This window comes from Phaseolus vulgaris, chromosome 8, assembly GCF_051622355.1.
Source record: "Phaseolus vulgaris cultivar YP4 chromosome 8, ASM5162235v1, whole genome shotgun sequence".
Taxonomy (NCBI): Eukaryota; Viridiplantae; Streptophyta; class Magnoliopsida; order Fabales; family Fabaceae; genus Phaseolus; species Phaseolus vulgaris.
In genome coordinates this window covers 7,411,934-7,432,806 of record NC_143505.1, presented here as the reverse complement: position 1 = coordinate 7,432,806, position 20,873 = coordinate 7,411,934, and the positions used below count along the sequence as shown (strand labels likewise).

The 20,873-nt window shown below is 37.0% G+C and overlaps 2 protein-coding genes across 3 annotated transcripts; both read left to right on the top strand.

The window, feature by feature from the left end:
* The first annotated feature begins 247 nt into the window (after positions 1-247).
* On the top strand, positions 248-4,289 carry LOC150025371 (uncharacterized). Its single transcript, XM_090293644.1, has 6 exons — positions 248-337; positions 629-1,358; positions 1,834-2,046; positions 2,161-2,336; positions 3,210-3,734; positions 4,215-4,289. The coding sequence occupies exons 1-6, from the start codon at positions 248-250 to the stop codon at positions 4,287-4,289; spliced, it is 1,809 nt and encodes a 602-aa protein (XP_090149770.1).
* Positions 4,290-6,113: 1,824 nt separating this feature from the next.
* On the top strand, positions 6,114-20,627 carry LOC137827229 (brefeldin A-inhibited guanine nucleotide-exchange protein 2). Of its 2 annotated transcripts, none has more exons than XM_068633485.2 (11): positions 6,114-7,690; positions 13,020-13,340; positions 13,534-13,879; positions 14,465-14,887; positions 14,970-15,262; positions 15,663-15,936; positions 16,788-17,293; positions 17,823-18,144; positions 18,257-18,638; positions 18,803-19,482; positions 19,754-20,627. In XM_068633485.2, exons 1-11 carry the CDS (start codon positions 6,495-6,497, stop codon positions 20,363-20,365), a joined length of 5,355 nt encoding a protein of 1,784 aa, XP_068489586.2. In that variant the 5' UTR covers positions 6,114-6,494; the 3' UTR covers positions 20,366-20,627. The 2 variants fall into 2 exon arrangements, with proteins under 2 accessions (XP_068489586.2, XP_068489587.2); XM_068633486.2 differs by having other exon boundaries at positions 6,259-7,690; positions 13,023-13,340.
* Positions 20,628-20,873: the final 246 nt, after the last annotated feature.

Below are 20,873 nucleotides of genomic sequence, written 5' to 3'. Positions count from 1 at the left end.
TACGGACAATGATTACTCACGCCTCGAGAAATTTTTTTGTTCGTTTTAAAGCCTAATTTTTCTACAATTGTAAGGACTTATGGCTGAAAATCCGAACAACAACGACAACACTTCTCCGGAAACATCAAATGTTGTTTCCGCAACGCAAACCATTTTTGCGAAACCATTTCCGGACGTCTCCAAAATTGAAGTCTTCACCGGTCAAAACTTCTGACGTTGGCAAGAACGCGTGTCCACCCTATTGGAAATGTACGGAGTTGCTCATGCACTTACAACTGCCAAACCCGACTCAACCACGGCTGCGAAACAAGTTGACGACTGGATCCATGCGAATAAGGTATGCCGTCACACTTTACTCAGTGTGTTATCTAACAATCTGTTCGATGTTTATGCTTCTTATAAGAATGCGAAAGATATTTGGGATTCTCTTATCCTCAAATATACTGCCGAAGACATCGTCAGACAAATGTTCGTAATTGCAAACTACTACCGCTGGGAGATGATCGAAGGCAAAGACATCAAAATCCAAATAAACGAATATCACAAGCTGATTGAAGATATCAAAACTGAAAGCATAACCTTGCCGGATGAATTCATGTCCGAACTCTTGATCGAAAAGCTTCTGCAGTCTTGGACCGATTACAAACAACAACTGAAGCACAGACAGAAACAGATGTTTCTATCAGATCTGATCACCCACATCATCATCGAAGACACAAACAGGAAGGAGTGTGCTGCTGCAAAGGCCAAAGCTTTGTTTGCCAAAGCAAACGTGATAAAAGACAAACCAGCTCCAAAAAGGTACAAAAAAAAATTTGATCACAAAAAGAAACCTAATAACAAATTCTCTCGTCCCAGTGGAACTAACCCCACTTTCAAGAAAAAGGGTAATTGCTTTGTCTGTGGAAAGGCAGGCCATCATGCACCTCAGTGCAGGCATAGGGCCAAAAACGACTATCCTCCTAAGGCAAATCTAGTCGAAGGGGAAGATACTATTGTGGCAGTCGTTTCACAAGTAAACCTTGTGACAAATGTGAGCAAATGGGTGGTAGACTCTGGGGCTACTAGACACATATGTGCAAACAGAAGTGTGTTCACCTCCTACACAAGTGTGGGGGATGGAGAAGAACAAGTATATCTCGGTGACTCCAAGACAACTCCTGTCCTAGAAAAAGGAAACGTTCTTCTGAAGCTCACATCTGGTAAAACTCTAGCTTTGAATGATGTGCTACATGTGCCATCAATTAGAGTTAATTTGGTCTCTGTGGCATTACTAAGCAAAGTTGGGGTTAAAGTGTCATTTGAATCTGACAAGATTGTTATGACAAAAAACAATGTTTTTGTGGGAAAGGGATATTGTGATCAAGGCCTCTTTGTATTAAACATTTCTGAAAATTGTTGACTCGTATGATATATGGCATGCTAGATTAGGACATGTGAATTTTTCGTATGTTATAAAATTGCAACGACTAGGATTAATCAACATACATGACAAACAAAATAGTAAATGTGATGTATGCGTAGAATCTAAAATAACGAAGAAAACATGTCACTCTGTAGAACGTCAAACTGAAATTCTTGGTTTAATTCATACCGACCTTGCTGATTTAAAACAAACTATGTCTAGAGGTGGTAAAAATTATTTTGTAACTTTTATAGATGATTTTTCTAGATACACCAAAGTGTATTTAATTAAACATAAGGATGAAGCTTTTGACATGTTTTTAACTTATAAAGCGGAAGTAGAAAATCAACTGAATAAGAAAATTAAGAGAATTAGATCAGATAGAGGTGGTGAATATGTTTTATTCAATGACTATTGTGTAAAAGAAGGTATTATTCATGAAGTAACCCCACCGTATTCACCTGAGTCTATTGGAGTAGCTGAAAGGAAAAATAGGACTCTTAAAGAAATGATGAATGTCATGCTTATTAGTTCTAATGCTACTGATAATTTATGGGGTGAATCTTTGCTTACTGCGTGTTTTTTGCAAAACAGGATACCACATAGGAAAACTGGTAAAACACCCTATGAGTTGTGGAAAGGTTATCAACCTAATTTGAAATACCTAAGAGTGTGGGGGTGTTTAGCTAAAGTGATGTTACCTGATCCTAAGAAAAGGAAAATAGGCTCTAAAACATTTGATTGTATGTTCTTAGGATATGCAAAACATTGTGCTGCCTATAGGTTTCTAGTTCTTAATAGTGATATAATTGAACGCAACACTATAGTAGAGACAAAAAACGCTGAGTTCTTTGAACATATCTTTCCGCTAAAGAGTAGTGGTACATATGAACAACCTATAGATAGTGTTAGTGATACCTTGAGTGAGGATGTTAGAAGAAGTTAAAGATAGAGAAAGGAAACATCTTTTGGAGATGACTTTTATACTTATCTAGTTGAGAATGACCCAATAAGTTTTGTAGAAGCTACTAGTGCTCCTGATGCTAAACATTGATATAAGGCCATTAAAACTGAGCTTGATTCAATTAAGAAAAATAATACGTGGACCTTAGTAGATCTGCCTAAAGGAGCAAAACCCATTGGTTGTAAGTGGATCTTTAAGAAGAAGTACCATCCTAATGGATCCATAGATAAATATAACGCAAGATTAGTTGCTAAAGGTTTTACTCAAAAACATAACATAGATTACTTTGATACTTTTGCACCTGTTACTAGGATTTCCTCTATCCGTGTATTGCTAGCCTTAACATCTATCCATAAGTTAGTAATTCACCAAATGGATGTTAAAACAACTTTTCTGAATGGTGAATTAGAAGAAGAAATTTATATGACTCAACCTGAAGGATGTGTAGTTCCAGGTCAAAAGGAAAAAGTATGCAAACTTTTAAAATCTTTGTATGGTTTGAAACAAGCACCAAAACAATGGCATGAAAAACTTGACAATGTTTTACTTTGTGAAGGTTTTTCTACCAATGATGCTGATAAATGTGTGTATTCTAGATCTGAAAATGGTGAATATGTCATTATATGTTTGTATGTGGATGACATGCTAATTTTTGGTACATGCAATGATATAGTTTTTCAAACAAAATTGTTTCTTGGATCTAAGTTTGAGATGAAAGATATGTGTGAAGCAAGTGTGATTCTAGGAGTTAAAATCATAAGGAAGGGAGATAGTATATTACTATCCCAAGAAAAATACACTGAGAAACTTCTAAAGAAGTTTGGTTACTATGACTTTAAGTCAGTGATTACCCCTTATGATGCTAACTCTAAATTAAAGAACAGAGGAGAATCTATTTCTCAAACTCAGTATGCCCAGATAATTGGGAGCTTATTGCATTTAATGAGCTTTTCTAGACCAGATATTGCTTATGCAGTAGGTAGATTGAGTAGATACACTCAATGTCCTAATCAAGATCATTGGGATGCACTTGCGAGACTCATGAAATACTTGAGAGGTACAATGGATTATGCCATTGAATATAGTGGATTTCCTGCTGTGCTAGAAGGGTACAGTGATGCTAACTGGATCTCTGATTCATATGAGACAAAATCCACTAGTGGTTATGTATTTACACTTGGGGGTGGTGCAGTTACATGGAGATCAGCCAGACAAACTATTATTGCAACATCAACAATGGAATCTGAGTTTGTTGCTCTAGAAATGGCTGGTAGTGAAGCTGAGTGGTTGAAAAACTTCTTAGCAAACATTCCTTTAGGAATGAAACCAACCCCATCTGTATCAATGCATTGTGATTGCCAATCGGCAATAGTTATAGCTAAAAATAAAAGCTACAATGGAAAGAATAGACATATACAATTGAGACATAATTTGGTGAAACAGCTGTTAAAGAGTGGAACGATTTCTATTGACTATGTCAAGTCATAACGGAATCTGGCGGATCCTTTTACAAAACCCCTAGGGAGAAAAATGATTTTAGAAACATCGAGGGGAATGAGACTTAAGCCACTTGCAAACAAACAAGTGATGGAAACCCAACCTTTGTGATTGGAGATCCCATGAATAAGGTTCATATGGGTAAAAACAAGTCACTTGTTAGTTCTGCTAGCACTAATATTGATTTTAAATCAATTTTGTCCATTCCTATGGTGTGTGTGAAAGTGCTAGATACTGCATAATCGAAAGGATAAACTTTGTGGTTAAAATTCAGAGATAAAAGAGTTTTAATGATTTACAAAGTTTTAATGATTTTCATATCTCTTATGGGTGGTGTATGATTTGCAGCATACACTTGATGAAATCACCTATATGAGTGTCAAGTGGGGTCGCTTGCATGAGATCTTGGCAAGATCTCTATAGCACTCATGAATACCGGGCACGCGCATGGCCTAGTAGCGCAACACAGCGATAACAGCAAGTAATGTGAGGGTGTATTGTGATTGATAAACCTCTAACACATACTAAGTGTCTTGGTTCATATAGCTTGCTATACCAACTACATTATGTGTTACGTTCATCAATCTAAGACTGGTTCATATAGCTTGCTATACCAGATCTGATGCATTACATCTTAGATGAACCCAGAATATTCTTTTCTTTCTCTATCTCTATGTTTTATCTTTTGCAATATGTGGGGGATTGTTGTAAAACAGAACCTAATATAGCAAAACAAAAACGAAAAACAGAGTGTGTGAAACGGAAATCAGATTGTGCGTGGAAAACCCTAGCTTTTCGATTCCGTTGGAGGAGATCTCGGAAGTGCAGTAGAGACTGGAACTTACCGAGATATTCGCGCTCGTTGCCCTCTCCACCCTGGATCATGGCCGCATGACCGGGAAAGCACTGCCTTGCCCTTCGAAAGTTGAAGAACGTTGCTCCGCTTCCGCGCACGCAGTGCCTGGTCCTTCAGGATTTTTAGAACGTTGCCGCCGCAATTGCAATGTTGGACGGAAGCACGTGGGTCTGGAAGTTGCAACGGACCCTTGGACCCTCTCCCTATATAAAGAGAACTCCACCCCTCAAAAAACGCATCAATCACTCACCTCTTCATCTTCTTCAAACCCTCCGTTCACCATCTTCCTCCTTCTCCTTTTTCCCTTTTCACTTTCTTTCTCATTATTTTAATATTAATAGTTCTGGGTTCTATTTGAGTATTACTCTTTTAGAAGAAAAAATTGCTAGTTCTGATCCTCGAAAATCTCCAGGAAGTTCCTGTTGTATCGTGAGGAACTTGCGCAATACACCACGGATAAGTCCTTACGGACAGTGATTACTCACTCCTCGGCAAATCTTTTTGTTCGTTTTAAAGCCTAATTTTTCTACATACACTCATAGTATTCTTAGTCTTCCTATTACCAATCACATAGCCATAAAATGAAGATCACAACAATTTTCATAATGAATGGATATTTAATTTTTTATTTTGCTTAATATCAAGGCATTTCACAGCTTACCTACATAAACCTCAAAATGACTTTTTGTGCAGAAAAACATATAATCTGTCTCATCTACTCTTTCCTTCGATTCGACACCCTGAAAGGAAGTTCAGATATGGCCTGTTGTTGTTCTATGGTGACATTTTTGCCAGCCTCAATCCTCCTATACCTTGCGTCATTTTCTTCTTTCACTTCTTTAACAAATTCCTCCATACCAACACCAGCTAGTACTGAATCAAAACGGTATTTGTGGAAACCAAAATAAATTAGGTTTTGGCACAGAGTGTCCACTAGTCAGAACACCATACAATTGAGTATGTTATTATTGCTATAGGTGCCCATCATTGAAGTATGATCAAAAGCAGAATCTGTTATCTCCTATGATATTCTAATCAATAAATCAGAAGAATCACATGACAAGAAGCAAGCACATGCAGCCACAAAATGAGCCATGGGAACGTAGACCTCTTACTCCATTTCCTAAAATTCAATACAGAAGCAAACATTGATAATTAATTTATTCACATGATTAATAAGGAAAAATGCTAACACAACTATTCTTCCTGTCTAATAGCAATTATTTTCTCAAGCAAGATGCCAATTTTTTATGAGGAAACATGACAGAAAAAGGGAGTGTAAAGATTTTACAAAATTTAGCGATGAAGAATTAGTAGATTAAATGCATCACTCTGCAAGTACCCTTTCAGGGTTCTGCAATAAAAAAGTTCAAAAAACCTCGTACTACGATAGTTGAAAAGAACGAAACAATAGTATGCAAACGTTGTTTCACTTCCTCGTTTTCGAATCTGAGTAATTGGGGTACTCTTATTGTTTGAAAGAAAAAACAGGATAGAAATAGTATGATCGAAAAGACATGGTTACCCTCAGCCCTCTCCCCTTACGGAGGGTAGTTAAATAAATTCACATGCACCAGAACCGTAATCTTCAATCCTAAACTGTCTCACTCTCTGCCATTACTGCCATAACTTGCTTTAGATCCCAAACGTAACACGCTCTTCCCGCAACTCACTGAGTCAATTTGCCTCCATTTCTCTGCGAGCTCCACCAGCCGGAGCACGAACAGGACCCTAGGTGCGTCACTGAGCCGTGACTCGTTCTTAACTCGGGAATGGCTTCTTCGGAAGCCGATTCCCGTCTGAAGCAGGTGCTCGTTCCCGCGCTCGAGAAAATCATCAAGAACGCGTCGTGGAGAAAGCACGCGAAGCTCGCGCATGAGTGCAAATCCGTGATCGAAACCCTAACCTCACCGCCGAAGCCTCAGTCGCCGGCCTCCGACGACGCCGCCGAGCCGGAGGCATCGGTCCCCGGCCCGATCCATGATGGCGGTCCAGTGGAGTACTCGCTCGCGGAGTCGGAGTCGATCCTCCGCCCGCTCATCGCCGCGGCGGCCTCCGGCGTAGTGAAGATCGCCGATCCCGCTCTCGACGCCGTGCAGCGACTCATTGCGCACGGATTCCTCCGCGGCGAGGCCGACTCCAGCGGCGGCGCGCCCGAGGCGAAGCTGCTCGCGAGCCTGATCGAGGCAGTGTGCAAGTGCCATGACTTCGTCGACGACGCCGTCGAATTGCTCGTGCTGAAGACGCTCTTGTCAGCAGTGACTTCGATTTCGCTGCGAATTCACGGTGATTGCTTGCTCTTGATCGTGAGAACTTGTTATGACATATACCTAGATAGTAAGAATTTGGTGAATCAGACGACGGCGAAAGCGTCGTTGATTCAAATGTTAGTGATTGTGTTTAGGAGGATGGAGGCGGATTCGTCCACGGTTCCGGTTCAGCCTATTGTTGTGGCTGAATTGATGGATCCTGTGGAGAAATCTGACGTGGATAACTCCATGACGCAGTCTGTACAGGGTTTTATCACCAGGATTGTGCAGGACATTGATGGAGTTTTGAATCCGGTGACGCCGTCAGCTTTGGGCGCACACGACGGTGCCTTTGAGACAACAGTGGCGGCAACGGTGGAGGCTGCGAATCCAGCGGATTTGTTGGATTCCACTGACAAAGACATGTTGGATGCCAAGTATTGGGAGATCAGTATGTATAAGACGGCATTGGAGGGGAGGAAAGGGGAACTGGTGGATGGGGAGGTGGTGGAGAGGGACGATGATCTGGAGATTCAGATTGGGAATAAGCTCAGGAGAGATGCCTTTTTGGTGTTCAGGGCGCTTTGTAAGTTGTCCATGAAGGCGCCGACGAAGGAAGCATCCGTTGACCCTCAGTTGATGAAGGGGAAGATTGTGGCCTTGGAATTGTTGAAAATCTTGCTGGAGAATGCTGGAGCTGTCTTCAGGACTAGTGAAAGGTAAACTAGTCTCGGTTGTCATATTTCATTGCCTTTTTGGGATTTAGCTTAAACATTGAAATGCTAGCATGTTTAATCAGTCAGGGTGAAGACGGTATGGTGATGTACTGTGATAGTCAACTAGGAGATATAATTGTGTGTTGATGGTATTGTAAAGTGGTAATGTGACTACATTTTGACATAGTTCTATTGAGGTCGATAGATCAAATTTTGCTTTCTTCAGTTCATCTTTAGCATATTCGGAAACAAGTTAGAACTGTTTTTGAGAGCTTCTCTATTAGAAATATGGAGCTTTTTCCAGTAAAGAAACTCTCAAAAACACTTCTAGCATTGTATCCCAACGGACTTTATGTCATTTGAACTGTTACCGTGAAGCTGAAATTGTGGAGGATTGTCTGGGAAAGTACTGGTGTTTATTATGATATATCTAGAGATAAGGATTAAATTGTGATTTTGTTATATTGCTAGATTAGGTTTCAGGCATGGTGAATATATTCGGAACTATGAACCTACTTTGGTCGCATGGTTTACATTAAGCAGAATTTTTATGATTTCTACTTGAATAGAACATCTCTGTTGAGAGAAAATAGAATTCAGTGCTAGGTATTCAAATTCTTTTGAAGCTTTTTGTTTTGGTCCTCTATAACGGTGGCAATCATTCCCCACTATAATAATATTTGAAAGCAATGGTGTTTATATTTGTAGTGTAACGGTTGTTATTGTTGTCTTCTTATCTCAATCCATTCCACATACACTTCACACTTTCAAGTAGTGTAAGTGGGTCTCAATCAATCCATGAATCAAATCAACCAAATATACATCAAATTCATAACAATAAAATAATTATTCTAATTCTATCAATATGTTGTGGCATCATAACCCTTAGAAAGAACATAGGCAAAACAGAGTTGTGGCCATGTCTTTAGCTAATTCTTGGATGCTTGTCCTAATAAGGAATATGCAATGTAAGGGGCATAGTTTAATATCGATAAAATGTTATATATGGCCGAAGAGTTAATCTTTCTCGACCAGCAATTGTTAAGTGATGTTCAATTGTTTATTCAGCAGACACCACATAGGCAAGCATAGCGGTGTTAGATAGGATGTAATTATATATGAAGCATTAAGAAACCCCTATAGAATAAAAAATATATATTTTTCCTTCTTTAAAAAGATATTGGAAAAATGAAGTATTTAACTATACACAAAATTGTCTGGTATTTTATTTTTATGATATTTTATTGTTTTTATTTTTTTAATTTCCAAATATATTATTTTAATTAGTTGTCCTGATTTTATTTAGTCAATCCAATTTGCCCCCTTCAAAAATATATCAGAAAATTTAATTACTTAATTATACTCAAATATCTAGGTACTTCATTTTGTATGACTTTTAAAAGTACTTAATAATTTAAGGGTTAAATATGGTTTTGATCCTTCAAATTTAAAATTGACTTGAGTACCTGAAATTTAGAAGAGAAGTATATTTGAGTCCCTCTGTCCAAATTCATTTTACTGAAATATTGTCATAATGAATCCAGTGATTCCTTTATCATCTTCAAATCAGGCCTTAAGAGAGACCATTTAAGATCAACGTCCTTTTTAATACTTTTACTCAAAAGCTTGGTCTTTCTTCATTTGATCCAGCATGTTTAACTAGGGTTTGTATTTCTTTTCATCTTACATGATCAAACCATCTTTTATATGTACTTGAAATTAGAGGATGACCAAAAGTCAGTGTGTTTATTCTTAGCTGATGTATTTTGTATATCTATATAAAAGAAAGAGTGCAAGTATATGTATAAAGACAAGAGGCTACAACCTATGACTCTTAGCCTAAAGTTAGCTACACCAAAAAAGTGGCTTTATAAAACAAAATAATAAAAATCTATTTAACACTCCTCCTCAAGTTGGAGCTTACAAATTGTATGCACCAAAGGTCATATAAACTGAATTCTCTTAGAGACTTAGTAAGAATGTATACAAGCTGCTCATCAAAGCTGATAAATCTAGTACTAAGTTCCTTAGACAATAGTTTCTTCCTGACAAAATGACAATTGATGCCTATGTGTTTTGTCCTCTCGTGAAAATTGGATTGGAGGCAATAGGAAGGGTTGTCGGATTATCAGTACAATTTCATGTATGATGTACCTACGAAAAATTCCAACTCTTGAAGGAGTTGTTGAATCCAAAAAAGTTTTCATGTAGCAAAAACCATAGATCTATATTCAGTTTCTACACTAGATTCTGAAACAACACTTTGTTTCTATGATATTCCCTCCAATGAATACATAGTATCTTGTGGTGAATCTCTTGCCAATGCGACAACCAACCTAATATGCATCACAATATCCTAAGATTTGAGTATTTTCCTTGTCCTTGTACAACAATCCATGTCCTAGTTCTTCTTGATGTATTTGAGAACGCTAGTCACAACTCCAATTGCATAAGAAATATTAGTTCTTGTATTGGTAGATAAATAAGTTTTTCCACTAGCCCCCTATACCGCTTTGGATTTGAAAAAGTTTAATCTTGGTTCGCCTTTAACTTTTGATTTGGGTTTATAGGATTATCAATGGGCTTGGAGTTTTCCAACCTTATCTCCTCTATAACATCAAGATCATATTTCTTTTGTGAAACTACAACACCTTCCTTTGATTGAGTCACTTCAATACCAAAAAAGTATTTTAGACAACCAAAGTCCTTGATCTGAAAATGACTGAATAAGTGCTCTTTCAATTGAGAAATCCTAGTAGCATTGTTTTAAAAAACCCTTTTTATCATAAGCATACCAATGAATATGCATTTAACATCCCTAGGAACTAACTTCCCACTAAACTAACTACGAACATGGACGGATACAGCAAACCCAAAAACTTGACTGGGAACCTTAACCCTGGAAAGGAGCATATGGAAAGAAATAAGATACAGATTCAACAAGACTACATCTATTTAGGACCCAAGAGGGTAACTGGTTGATGAGGTAGGTAGCAGTGAGTACAACCTCTCCCCAATAAGATTTATGGATATTATTTTTGAAAGAGTTGGGCCCATGTCACTTCAAGAAGATGCATGCTTTTTTCTTTCAACCATGTCATTTTGTTGAAGTGTATCTACACATGTGAGTTCATGAACAATTATCAATTTCAGAAAGGAATTTAGACATCATGATTTATACACCTTTTCCCATCATCAAAAGGCAATTATTTAATTGACTTTTGAAATTGTGTGTGTATCATGTAAAAGAATTTTACAAATACAGGAAAATTTTCAAAATTTCCTTTCACTAGGAAAATGCATGACACAAGTGCAATCATAAATAAAAGTGGGAAACCATTTAGCACCAAATATACTACAATTAAATGCAAGCTTCAATGTTCTTTCTCACAATAAGATCATAAAAAAACAGGATCAGAGGGAAAGAAATCTATTGAACAAAGTTTTTGAACTAAAACAAGGTTATTAGAAAGTTTCGAAATAAGAACATCTTTATGACTAAGAATGGAAAAAGGGAAATATTCCCATGTCTAGTTAGTGGGACACTAGTTCCATTTGCAACAGTAATGTGATTACCAAAAAATCGAACATATGATGTCAAAAGAGGGGAATGAGGTATGGTTAGTTGCACTAAAGCCTAGAAGCCAAGAGTTCTCACATATAGTTTTAGAGACATTAAAAAGGGAATTGAAGTTCTTATCAATCATGGTTAGTGATAAAGTACCATAAGATGGCCTACTGATGGAATCCATGAGAAGTTTTGCATTCAATCTTAGCACTTAAAGCATGCATTCCTTCTTAAATTAATGAGGATGAAGTAGTCTTGCCAATACTCTTACAATTTGAAATTGCCAAATGAGCCTTCCTTGAGGATTGAACTAAGAGTTTTGCCAAACAAAGAGTCTTCATCTGATGCAACATGAAGCAAGTCTTCTTGGTGTGACCAAATTTCTAACACTGAGAGCACTAATGATCCTCCTTTCCTTTTGAGTTGAGCTTCATATTCTCAGGGTTTTTGGGCCCCATGTTTGAAAGCTTTTCTAGAGAGCAAGGCAGTTCCCTACCATCCGACGATTATCCTCTCCCTAAATAATGTAGAAGACTTAAGAAAGAGAGAGAAGGTTTTCCTTGCCAATTTGTGCCCTAAGAGGGTCATGCTCATGGTTCAATCTCAATAATAACTTAAAAATCTGAGATCGCACAACAAACTGAGTAAGGGTGACAACATCCCTACTATTTTCAAGTTTCAAATTCTAATCCTAGTTCCGTTCAATTCATACACCCTTTAGGACTCCATAGTATTCCACCATGGAAAATGTGCCTTGTTTGGCACCTAATATCTTACCTTCTAGCTCATAGCAAGTAGAGATATATAGTGTTATAAAGTAGTTCCAAGATCTTCCCAAGATTTTGAGTACTGGAATAGAACATGTAATTTTGACTGATCTTAGTATCCATGTTATAATCCAAGAGTCATCACTGTCCAAGGTTTGAAAGTTAGGGTTGTTTGGAGGTACAACCTCCCCTTTAATATGATTAAGCCTCCCCATGTCCTTCAAAGTATGCCTCATAATAGAAATACAGTACTTTCTACTTGGGCAGATTTGTGTGTGCACTTTTACAATTGCAATGTGAAACATGCTATGGAATTGTGGTCTTGCTCTTAGTGACTGATGATGACAACTATCAAATATGGCATAAAATCACTCATTTAGTAGATGTGTAGGATCTATTTGCCAGATTATCCAAACTAATGAGTTTTGGTTGTATGTATTAGTGTTTTTTTTATCTTGGGCAAGTATCAATGCTATGTTTTGGTTTCCAATACTACAATATTATGCATTGTTCATAGACATTAGCTTGGGTATGCTAGTCACTAGCAAAGTCTTTTTTTCATGCTATCTGTAAAAATAGACGAGTTAGTGTTGGATTGAATGCATTAAAGGGGAAATTCAATCCTGAACTCTATCTGCATAACTTCTTTTATTTATGGTATATATATACTACTTAAAATTCCCCTTCTGTCCTCATAATATGTAATTAGAGTAACTGATCAAATTACATAATATGTTGTCCGAGAATTAATTGCATGAGATTAATGTTGTGTAATCATATTTTTGTTTGCACAAGATGGACTATTACTGTGTTGCAATTTTTAATTCCTGTACTGTCTTTTGAATTTTGTTTTTGTATAGTTTTTTCAGTTTGAACATATTTTAATCTCTCATTAATTAAATGTGAAATTAAGTGGACACTTTTTCCTTCTGTTTTATCATGTATCCTTCTGGGATGATAAAAAACACTACTGATGGTTGCATTGACTGTTGTAAAGCAGGTTTTTGGGTGCCATCAAGCAGTACTTATGTTTATCATTGTTGAAGAACAGTGCCTCGACTCTTTTGATCGTATTTCAGCTATCTTGCTCCATCTTCATTAGTCTGGTATCAAGATTTAGAGCTGGACTGAAAGCAGAAATTGGAGTATTTTTCCCCATGATTGTTCTTAGGGTTCTAGAAAATGTTGCTCAACCTAATTTCCCACAAAAGATGATTGTGCTTCGTTTTCTTGAGAAGCTTTGTGATGATTCACAGATACTGGTGGACATTTTTATCAATTATGACTGTGATGTCAATTCAACAAACATATTTGAGAGGTCTGCAATTTTATTTGGTGTACTATGAACAGTTTGTTTTATTTTATATTTATGATATGGATCCCTAGTTTATTATCATTTTATTTTCTTGGATTGATTTGTGCAGCATTTGTGCTGGTGTGGACGTGCTTGTTTTGATTATTGCTTTGTATATGTACTCTATACTTATATCTAATTGTTGTGGTCCTCCTAGGATGGTCAATGGACTTCTTAAAACTGCCCAAGGTGTTCCTCCTGGTGCAACAACCACAGTTTTGCCACCTCAAGAGGAAACACTAAAGCTTGAAGCCATGAAGTGCTTAGTTGCTGTCTTAAAATCGATGGGAGACTGGATGAACAAACAATTGCGCATTCCAGATCCTCTTTCAGGGAAAAAAGTTGAAGCAGTTGATAATGACCATGAAGCTGGACTTCCTCCCATTGCAAATGGGAATGGTGAAGAGCCAGTCGAAGGATCAGACACTCATTCTGAAATCTCCAGTGAGGCATCTGAGGCTTCAACCATTGAGCAACGTCGGGCTTATAAACTGAAACTTCAGGTAAACAAGTCTTAAACTTTGGATTTGGACTTAACTTTACAAAACCAGTTTGTAAAATAAGGTTTGCACTTCATTTATGTATTTTATTTTAACTATATTACTAGTTGATGTTGGATTAAGCAATCACCTTTAAGTTCGTAATTGAGGCAACCTCCAAAGAGGTCACAACTAAGGTGGGATTGTGGCCACCACAATTAAGGGGGTTACCAACACACCCCCTCATGCCCAAACTTCAATCCTGGAGTGTGGCAATTGCAAATGACCCATAAATGTATTTAGGATAGGTTTTAATACCATTTTAAGAATTGGATTTAGGAACTAACTCAATCCTACAAAATTGATTTGTAAGGGGAGTTTTTACTACATTTATATATTTTATTACCATATCAGTAGTTGATGAGGGACACCACCCTTGAGGTTGTAATTATGGAAACTTCCTAAGAGACCTCAACTAAGGTGAGTTAGGGATGATTGCAAATAAGGCGGTCTACCAAGAGCAAGTGCAAAAAATTTGGAATAGCAAGCAAATCTCTGTTATTTCTTCAACTTTTTGCATCTATGAAGCTAATGCTAAGTTTATGGCAGGAAGGTATATCACTTTTTAACAGGAAGCCAAAGAAAGGAATTGAATTCCTCATCAATGCCGATAAAGTGGGTAATTCACCAGAGGAGATAGCAGCTTTTCTTAAAGATGCATCAGGGTTGAACAAGACTTTGATTGGTGATTATCTGGGAGAAAGGGAAGAACTTTCCTTGAAAGTAATGCATGCGTATGTGGATTCTTTTGAATTTCAAGGGTTGGAGTTTGATGAGGCAATCAGGGCCTTTCTTCAAGGATTTAGACTGCCTGGTGAGGCACAGAAAATTGATCGAATCATGGAAAAGTTTGCAGAACGATATTGCAAATGCAACCCAAAAGTCTTTTCTAGTGCTGATACAGCTTATGTCCTTGCATATTCTGTGATACTGCTTAACACTGATGCTCACAATCCTATGGTGAAAAACAAGGTGTGGGTTTATTAATTCTTGAAGTTGATTTATATATGATTATGATAGATGTAATGAGCTTCTTTTTTGTTGAGTTATGCAGATGTCGGCTGAAGATTTCATAAAAAATAATCGTGGCATAGATGATGGAAAAGATGTACCAGAAGAATACTTGAGGTCTTTGTATGAACGAATATCTAGAAATGAGATCAAAATGAAAGAAGTTGATTTTGAAACTCAGCAAATACAGGCTGTGAACTCTAACAGACTTTTAGGCTTGGATAGTATATTGAATATTGTGATCCGGAAGCGTGGGGAAGACAGTAATATGGAGACCAGTGATGATCTAATCCGACATATGCAAGAACAATTCAAAGAAAAAGCTCGCAAAACAGAGTATGTTCTCCAGTATTTTCCCATTACGTTTGAAAAATAATTCTTACTTAAATTTCTTTTCTCGGGTCATGAATGAACCTTAATCTACTTTTTTTATTAAGAACCTTCTGTTTCTTTTGTTCAGTCACCTTCCCTTTATAGATCATGCCACTTTTACTATTATATATCCTGTTGCTTTACATTCATGTCAATTTCAAATGTGGTGTGTGAATCTGAAATGTTCACAAGTGTGTGTTTTTGTGTCTTTTGGATCTATTCTGCTTAATTAGATCACTTGTTTGGCCTTTTGAAGTTGATTTATTCTTCTTTTTTTATACTTCTTTTTTCTTTTCATTACTGTTTGTTTTGAAATATTTTTGGGGGGAAGTGTTATTGATATTTATTTGCTTGCAAATTGTAGGTCAGTCTATTATGCAGCAACTGATGTTGTAATCCTCAGATTCATGATTGAGGTCTGCTGGGCACCAATGTTAGCTGCCTTCAGTGTTCCTCTTGATCAAAGTGATGATGAATTTGTAATATCACTGTGTCTTGAAGGCTTTCGATTTGCTATTCATGTTACTTCTGTAATGTCCATGAAGACTCACAGAGATGCTTTTGTGACTTCATTAGCAAAGTTTACCTCCCTTCATTCTCCTGCTGATATTAAGCAGAAAAATGTAGATGCAATCAAGGTTAGTAAATAATTCTTTTTAGCTGGCCTATAATTCCCTGCATTCCAAATTGAGGGGCAAGTATTGGTTTCAGTTTTTCTTCTATTTAAAATGTCATTTATTATTTTATCTTAGAAACAGGGTTATTTTGGAAAAGCTTAGAAAGTGTTGTACTCATATTTGAATTTGATGCCACTGATGACAACTTTCTTCCCTCTTAATTATCTAAACATGGGGAAGGAAACTTTCAAACATAGTTGAGCGGTATTCTTTAAAATGTTTCTTTCCATGGCTTGCACAATCCCATCCTGTCACAAATTAATCATAATTTCTCCTGATTTGATATGAAGTCATCATTATTTATATTGTCCTTGTCCTTTGATGCTACAAGGGAATTTTTTAATTCCTGCAGAATTTTTTTTTTTCTAATGCACTCTGTTCTAGAACCTGTTTTGAAGTACTTCTAAGGTTTCATATTGTTGTACATTTTGCACAAAGTGCTTTCAGCATCAAGTTTTATGCACCACTTGCACATAGTTTGAACAAGTTTTAGTTCCAAAATGGATCGTTCTTGATGATTCAGAACTATCTAAACCTTAATTCTCTGGAAGTTTTTTTCCACTGCATGCATATTAATTAAAAAAAGGCTGTCCTTTTGTTACTGAATCACAAAAAATTCTGCTGCAATTTTAGTAATTGTGGAATTAATGGAATGTTTTGTGGAAGTTCTCCTTCCTGAAGCAGGAAAACAATATCTCAAGATGCTTATACTTAATCGCAATGTATACTTATGGCGAATTATATAATATCTAAAAGCAATTGTTGAGCTCTTATGGATTTGACTTCGTATTTTGCATATTAATTGTTGATAGGTGATTGTTACTATTGCTGATGAGGATGGGAATTACTTACAAGAAGCTTGGGAGCATATCTTGACCTGTGTTTCCCGATTTGAACATCTACATCTTCTCGGAGAGGGGGCCCCACCAGATGCCACATTCTTTGCATTCCCTCAAAATGATTCTGAAAAAACAAAACAAGCAAAATCAACTATTCTTCCCGTTTTAAAGAAGAAGGGACCTGGAAGGATGCAATATGCAGCAGCCACAGTGATGCGGGGTTCATATGATAGCACTGGAATCAGCAGTAATACTTCTGGAGCCGTGACATCAGAACAGGTGAACAATCTAGTTTCTAATTTGAATATGTTGGAACAAGTCGGAAGCTCAGAAATGAATCGCATATACACTCGGAGTCAGAAGCTGAACAGCGAGGCCATAATAGATTTTGTCAAGGCTTTGTGCAAAGTTTCCATGGAGGAACTTAGATCTCCATCTGATCCACGGGTGTTCAGCCTTACAAAGATAGTTGAGATTGCGTATGTATTATCTTTCTACTAATGCATGCTGCTTCCTAGGTTCCTTTTGAATTTTTTTTTCTCAAGGCTCTTGTTACAGATTGGGGATTAGTATAAATAAATAGTAAATTTAATGGCATTTTTGGAACCTTGATCTTCTTGGCAGTTCAAATGTCCTTTGTTGGTTATAATCAGAGAACTTTGTCGCCCTGGTTTTTTTTTTTTTCTCTCATTTGACACGTTGCCCCAAATCTCATGCAAAGTTGTAGGTTGGGTAACTTGATCATTTGAATTTTGAACTAGTTGCCTGTCTAATTCTTGTAAAAAAAATGTGGAATGGTTGATTGTGATTCAGAAAGCGTTTAATTTTATTGGTGAGGTGAAATTGCAAATGCCCTTCAAGATGACATTGGGAACGTGAAATTAGTCTACAAAAAAATAGTAATCGGGACAGCATTAAGTTTATGATTTATTGTTCATGAATGATTAATGTCTATGCACTGCTTCCTTAATTTTATTGTTTGACTTTGAGGTGATTATTCTGTAACAGGCACTATAATATGAACCGCATCAGGCTTGTGTGGTCAAGCATATGGCATGTTCTCTCGGATTTCTTTGTAACCATTGGCTGTTCTGGGAACCTTTCAATTGCAATTTTTGCAATGGATTCCTTGCGTCAGTTGTCAATGAAATTTCTGGAGCGAGAGGAATTGGCTAATTATAATTTTCAAAATGAATTTATGAAGCCTTTCGTCATTGTTATGAGGAAGAGTAGTGCTGTTGAAATTAGAGAACTTATCATTAGATGTGTCTCTCAAATGGTTTTATCTCGCGTCAACAATGTAAAATCAGGATGGAAGAGCATGTTCATGGTAGGGCTAATTTCTGTTCCCTAGAGAGCTTCAATTTTCGTGGAAAACGTTTGTCTGCTGTAAGTTTTTTATTATTATTATTTCCACTCATTGCTTGTGAACTTGATTCCAGGTATTCACAACAGCAGCATATGATGACCACAAAAATATTGTACTCTTGTCTTTTGAAATTATGGAGAAGATTATTCGAGATTATTTTCCACACATCACTGAGACTGAAAGCACCACATTTACAGATTGTGTTAATTGTCTAATTGCATTCACCAATAGTAGATTTAACAAAGAGATTAGCCTAAATGCCATTGCTTTCCTTCGATTCTGTGCAACAAAACTAGCAGCAGGAGACCTTGGATCTTCCTCAAGGAATAATGACAAGGAAACTTATGGAAAGATATCTACTCCTTCACCTCGAACAGGGAAAGAGGGGAAACAAGAAAATGGAGAGGTGACAGACAAAGAAGATCATCTCTATTTCTGGTTTCCTTTATTGGCTGGTAAGGACATTGTATTATGTCCAGGCACACTAGATAGCTTATATTTCATTACTTATTCAAATGATTAGTTACTACTTATTTCTGTACGTAATCAACCTTTGTGTTGTCAGAATCTTAGTGGATTATGTATGTACTTATTCATATTCAACACCTATTTTTTGCAGGTTTGTCTGAACTTAGCTTTGACACAAGATCTGAAATAAGGCAAAGTGCCTTGAAGGTCCTGTTTGAAACCTTACGCAACCATGGCCACCTCTTTTCACTACCTTTATGGGAAAGAGTATTTGAATCAGTCCTATTTCCAATATTTGATTATGTTCGGCATGCTATTGATCCTTCTGGCAGTAGCTCAGAGGTCAATGAATTAGAGACTGAAGGTCAGCTTGATCAGGATGCATGGCTTTATGAGACATGCACACTAGCCCTCCAATTGGTAGTAGATCTTTTTGTCAACTTCTATAACACTGTGAATCCACTTTTAAGAAAGGTTTTGATGCTCCTGGTAAGCTTTATAAAACGCCCTCATCAAAGCCTAGCTGGCATTGGTATCGCTGCTTTTGTTCGTTTGATGAGTAATGCTGGGGAGCTATTTTCTGATGAGAAGTGGTTAGATGTGGTTTTTTCACTGAAAGAAGCAGCAAATGCAACACTCCCTAACTTTTCATTCCTTGATAGTGGAGACGTTATGACGGGAAATCATGAACATACTTCACTGGCTGAAGATGACAGGGATCATGGGGAGTCTGGCTCGCATGATAATTTACAAAGCCTGAGGACTCAACATCTTTATGCACATTTATCTGATGCAAAGTGCCGAGCAGCTGTTCAGCTTTTATTGATCCAGGTGGATTTATTTTATTCCTCCAAACATTGTTAAAATTCCCTGTGGAAAGAATGTGCTTAAAGTTACCCAGTAGTAAGAAAGATGACAAAGAAGCCATGACAAATATTTCACTTAAAGATGCTTTTATTAGTAATATCCATGAAAATTCCTTTGAAACGTGTAGTCTTTACATTACCGTCATAGGTTACCATTTTAGTAAAATATAATTTCCATTTGATACAACCTTGTTTCTATATTTTGAAAAATAATGTTAACTGACTGAAATTGGCAGGCGGTGATGGAGATCTATAACATGTACCGATCTCAGCTTTCAGCAAAAACCATACTAGTCTTGTTTGAGGCTTTGCATGATGTGGCATTACATGCTCACAAGATTAACAGCAATATTATTTTACGTTCAAAATTACAAGAGTATGGCTCTATGACTCAAATGCAAGACCCTCCACTGCTACGCCTGGAAAATGAGTCCTACCAAATATGCCTCACATTTTTACAGAACCTTGTTGTGGACACGCCTCCTAATTATGAGGAGGTTGAAGTGGAGACACTTCTTGTTCAGCTTTCTAAGGAAGTCTTGGAGTTTTATGTTGAAGTTGCAGGTTCTGGAAAAGTATCTGAATCTTCTAATGGCAGACAGCTGCATTGGTTAGTTCCTCTAGGCTCTGGAAAGAGGAGAGAATTGGCTGCACGTGCACCACTTGTTGTGGCCACACTTCAAGGTATTTGTAATTTGGGAGATACATCTTTTGAGAAGAACCTGACTCATTTTTTCCCTCTTATCGCAAGCTTGATAAGTTGCGAACATGGGTCAACTGAGGTTCAGGTAGCTCTGAGTGATATGCTTAGTTTATCAGTTGGTCCTCTTCTGCTACGCACATGTTAATTGGTTGGGGTAAGATCAACCCTGAATTTTGAGATATAGGATATTTTTTCCTTAAATCTTTTTGTTCATATTGTCTTCCTTTCCTTTGTCTTGCAAAAGTTTAGTTCGATAGTGTTTGAATAGTTGGTAGTGATTTTGTGTTTATACCTTCCTAGGATTACCAATCCGAATTTATCTGTATTACCAGGAGGTTTAATGTTGTATCTTGTATGCGTAATTATTTTATCCCCATTTTTGGTAAGAATGAGTTTTTCCATCTTCATTAATTTTGTTTCTCAAGTTTAATATTTTTATCATTGTTCTTAGTTTTCTAGTTGTGGCGACATCTATTGAACCTACTGTTAACCAACATGTTTTCAGTTCATGAGAATTGGGAATTTCATGAAAAGATTATTAATAAGAATACTATTTATACTACCAGTATTCTTGCTTCTCCACACCTTTTTCCTCCATTTCTTGTCTCTTTCTTACCCTCACTATCATTTTCAAAACCTGAATGCTTTACTTT

Bases quoted from the DNA above. Each gene is read 5' to 3' on its own strand.
- LOC150025371 (XM_090293644.1), top strand. From the start codon at position 248: ATGTACGGAGTTGCTCATGCACTTACAACTGCCAAACCCGACTCAACC. The intron at 338-628 runs GTATGCCGTCAC...AAGCTTCTGCAG, and splicing joins ACTGGATCCATGCGAATAAG to TCTTGGACCGATTACAAACA. The intron at 3,735-4,214 runs GCAATAGTTATA...TATGATTTGCAG, and splicing joins TGCATTGTGATTGCCAATCG to CATACACTTGATGAAATCAC.
- LOC137827229 (XM_068633485.2), top strand. From the start codon at position 6,495: ATGGCTTCTTCGGAAGCCGATTCCCGTCTGAAGCAGGTGCTCGTTCCC. The intron at 13,880-14,464 runs GTAAACAAGTCT...AGTTTATGGCAG, and splicing joins CTTATAAACTGAAACTTCAG to GAAGGTATATCACTTTTTAA. The intron at 15,263-15,662 runs GTATGTTCTCCA...TGCAAATTGTAG, and splicing joins GAAAAAGCTCGCAAAACAGA to GTCAGTCTATTATGCAGCAA.